General features: G+C 38.4%; 1 protein-coding gene across 1 annotated transcript in view; it reads left to right on the top strand.

The window, feature by feature from the left end:
* Positions 1-2,286, top strand: part of pmm1 (phosphomannomutase 1) — an 8,906-nt gene extending 6,620 nt beyond the window's left edge. Inside the window, exon 6 of the mRNA XM_017306109.1 lies at positions 394-2,286. Within this exon, the coding sequence (XP_017161598.1) occupies positions 394-611 (218 nt within the window). The 3' untranslated portion in view covers positions 612-2,286. The remainder of the gene's footprint in view (positions 1-393) is intronic.
* The last annotated feature ends 1,466 nt before the right edge of the window (positions 2,287-3,752 follow it).

Consider the following 3,752-nt stretch of genomic DNA (forward strand, 5'->3'; position numbering starts at 1 on the left):
CTCTGGGGAGGAGCTGCATGTTGAAGGCGGTTCTATGTCCCTGAAGGCGTTTTATACAGCTGAATGGTTGCCATGGAGATTAAAGGATTTCTTAAACAGGCATGAAAGAATCAAGGAAACACTGCAAGGAATATGATGTAAAGCTCAAAAAAGTWAATTTTACATAACACTGCCCCTTTAAGAACAACTAAAACAATTCGAGAGCCGTGTAAACAAAGACCTTCTCTTTGTTTGTCACTGTGATCTCATGAGAGGATGAACATCCTGAGGGGTAAAAACCTCAGACTCAGAGAATAAAGCCTGCATTTGTTCTGAGATGTCTGACCTGGTGGCTGGTTTTAGTCATGAGAAGGAAAACCGACCACATGAACTCAGATGTGATACGATTATGATGACGCCGCTCCTGTTTCCAGGGAGGAAACGACTACGAAATCTTCAACGACCCRAGGACGATCGGCTTCACCGTCTACTCGCCCGAGAACACGGCCCGGCTCTGCCGCGAACTTTTCTTTGACTCGTCGCCGCGCCTCATCGCCATACCTCCGGCCAAAAACTCCACCGAACTGGACGGCAGCAGGAACATCGAGCGCAGACTTTTAATGAAGTGCTGAGTGGCACCGTTACAGACGTCTCCTTGTTGATAATGTTAGTTTAATATATGAGTGAAAGACAGGAGGAGGGTTTTTATTTAAAGGCAGCAGATGTTGAAGTGAGCGTTGTTGTTGTTTTAAGTACTGTGCCAAAAACTACGTTTGACTGCTGGGATGAGAAATATGTAACCTTGAAATGAACCCAAAATGAACAGGATGTTTATCTTCCAGATGACTTTGGGTATTATGCGATATTTTTTGCACTAATGAGAGATAATAGTTATCGACAAACTCACGGCAGTAAGGGACGGCGGAGACTGCAACATGATTTCTCTTTGGGTTTTGGTTATTAACTTCTTCAAAACAAGGATCTTTCTGCATTTAAAGTTTAGGATGTACCAAAGGGACACRAYATAACAGGTGCTTTAATTTTTAAACTGGATCCGTTTTAATATGTTAACCATTTAACTATCTGGTGTCAAATATTTACATCGGCTTCTCAAGTGTCCTGAAGTGAATATGAACTCCTTTAAATGCATTTGAGGGAACAATCAGCAGATTTAAAAGGGAAAATTAACTTTTTATTTTTTAAATCAAAGTTCTGTTGAGTGGTGGTGAACAGTCAATATCTTAACATATGAAATGTCATTTTTACATATCGATGTGTTAATTTGATTTCAGTGGCCATCCAAAGTCATTCAAGTTTGACTAGATGTTAGCAAAAAAATGTTTAGGAGCCATCTTACAGCAGGTAAGATGATTACTGCTCATAGCCTCTCAACAGAACCACCTCTCAACTTTCACCTTTTTAAAATACCGTCCAAAATGTGTTCAGTAAGCCCTTTTGTATCTCAGCTGCATGTTGCATCTTAGGGACCCGGTTTTATTTGAATCTTTTTAACGGTTTTGAGTTGTTCATTAAGAAAGCTGAAGCCTGAAAACATTCCAGAGACACATTTGTATATCAAGTCAAAAAATATATCATTTCTGTACCTGTTTTCCGTTTGCATACATTTGCCTGAATAACTGATATAGATTTGAAAATTWAAAAAAAAATGTTGATAGATGCTAAAACAATTTTAGAAGACCATTTGAACACATTAGAAACTCCTGATAAGGGAATTATCTGATGACATAAGCAGTGCTTCATGACTTTTGCACAGTCTGGATGTTTAGGAATGAATGTGGGAATTCATCTCAACCAGTGAATTGAGCTGCTGTGACCGTGTCACTATGTCAGCTTCCAAGGCAAGAAAATGTTTGATCAGTCTTTATCTGCACTTAATTATTTTCATAAAAAGTGTGCGAGACCTCGAGATGTTTTCTGATTGGTTGGCCTTGCTTCAGATAAAATGTCCGTCGCATTAAAGTCTCCAAATTTCTGAGCTTGAGAACATTTTATGAAATGTATGCTCGTTTTCCACCACTGTTTTAAGTGATTTTAACCAGATTTTGAATGTACATATCTAATGTTTTATGGTTTGGGAACAAACAAACCCTCACAAAATAAATAAATACAAATCTGACCATACACACTCCTTCAAGCTGAAGGGCTTTGGTGGACTTTAAATGCAAAGCTGACAGTCGCCTCAAAACGTTTGTGTGGAAATAACTGGAAGATCGAGCATGTTGGTTTTTCAAATACTCGTGGAGAAAAACAAACYATTTAACGTAATAAATCTCTTTAAAACCTTGATGCYTTTTGGTGTTTATTTTTTGTACTTTCAGGTTTTCTMCTTTATTTCGGTGGCCAAACCAATCAGGTAATTCAGCTTCCAACCACTAGATGTCACCTTTTCGCTCTAATAACTTTTTAAAGGGTGACTTCTTTATTGCTTTATTGTTCCTGTTTTAGTTCATATTCTCGTAATTACAAAAAAGAACATTCTTGTCACTTACATATGTCGATTCATGTCATTATTCCCATGTTTTCTCTAACATTTAATTCTTATTTTGAGTTGTAGAAAGAGTTAAACACAACACTATCAGCAGCTCTGGTGGACCACACATGAATTTAATCAGACTCCGAATAAATACACCTTCCGTTCAAATCATAAATCACACTTTAATGTTTTTTCAAGGCTCAGTTGACGTGATAAAAGCACCTTTTCAGGCAAAGACACGGACACACGTGACGGCGGGAAACTTGCAGTAGTAGAAAATGAGGTGCRGTGTCCCATTAAACCTGGGTAGCTACGATATGCGGAGTTCCTTTAACACATGACACGGTGAGGCAGGCCACCACGTTTCCCCAAACACACGATTTTCACTCACTGGCAGTAAAAACCACAGCAGTGATGATATATCTGGAGCAAACTGGCAGGTCGAGTAGCTTTCATACTCGGCAAAATGCAAAGCGTGTCATAACCTGCCGAAAAAAATATATTAATTCACACACAAATGAACGAATATCCACACAAAGAGAACGATGGAGTAAATCCGCTTTTATGGGAATGTGTGCAGTTTCTTTCTATTTGAACTAGCGGAGGCTTTTTATATGGACAATATGGCTCTCTGCCCTTGGCGCCACTCCGTCAGGGGGCAGCCCAGGTACTCAAAAATAAATTAATAAAAATATCATTGACATTTCTGCTGCTAGTTTTCTGTTGCTTACTTGGTTGACCGATTTACATTGTGAGATGTAAAAGAAAAACATTACACCGACTTGCAGATTCCTATTCTGCACTAAACTAAAGGACAATTACMACATCATCTTTTGACAACTTGTTCAAAATCTAAACTATTTAGCTCAACCTTGAGCTGGAGTAGTCGTCRCTGATCTGGGATTCCTTGAGAATTTTTAAACTTTTACTTTATTTTCAGAAAGGCTTTTTTTTCCTCTTCAAAAATATAGCTAAAAATGTCTTCTCTTTTAACATCTTGTTTTATTTCCTGTCCTTAACCTAATTTCAGCTTCATATGCATATAAAGGAACCACCACTGACTTGGAAATGTTTCTTTAACCGTTTATAAAAAGCCAGCAGTTTGTCTGCTCAAAGTCAAATTACCCTTCCTGCGTCTGTCACATGATATTTTGTTGTTGGTTTTTTTTTTATAAAGATGATGTGAAACCAGGAAGCAGACATGAGACATCCCATCATGGGAGGAGATGTAAAAAGTCCTCACAGCTTCCCTGGTACTCCAAGACTAACCCGKCTTATT

This window comes from Poecilia reticulata, linkage group LG8 (genome assembly GCF_000633615.1).
Source record: "Poecilia reticulata strain Guanapo linkage group LG8, Guppy_female_1.0+MT, whole genome shotgun sequence".
NCBI classification, from domain to species: Eukaryota; Metazoa; Chordata; class Actinopteri; order Cyprinodontiformes; family Poeciliidae; genus Poecilia; species Poecilia reticulata.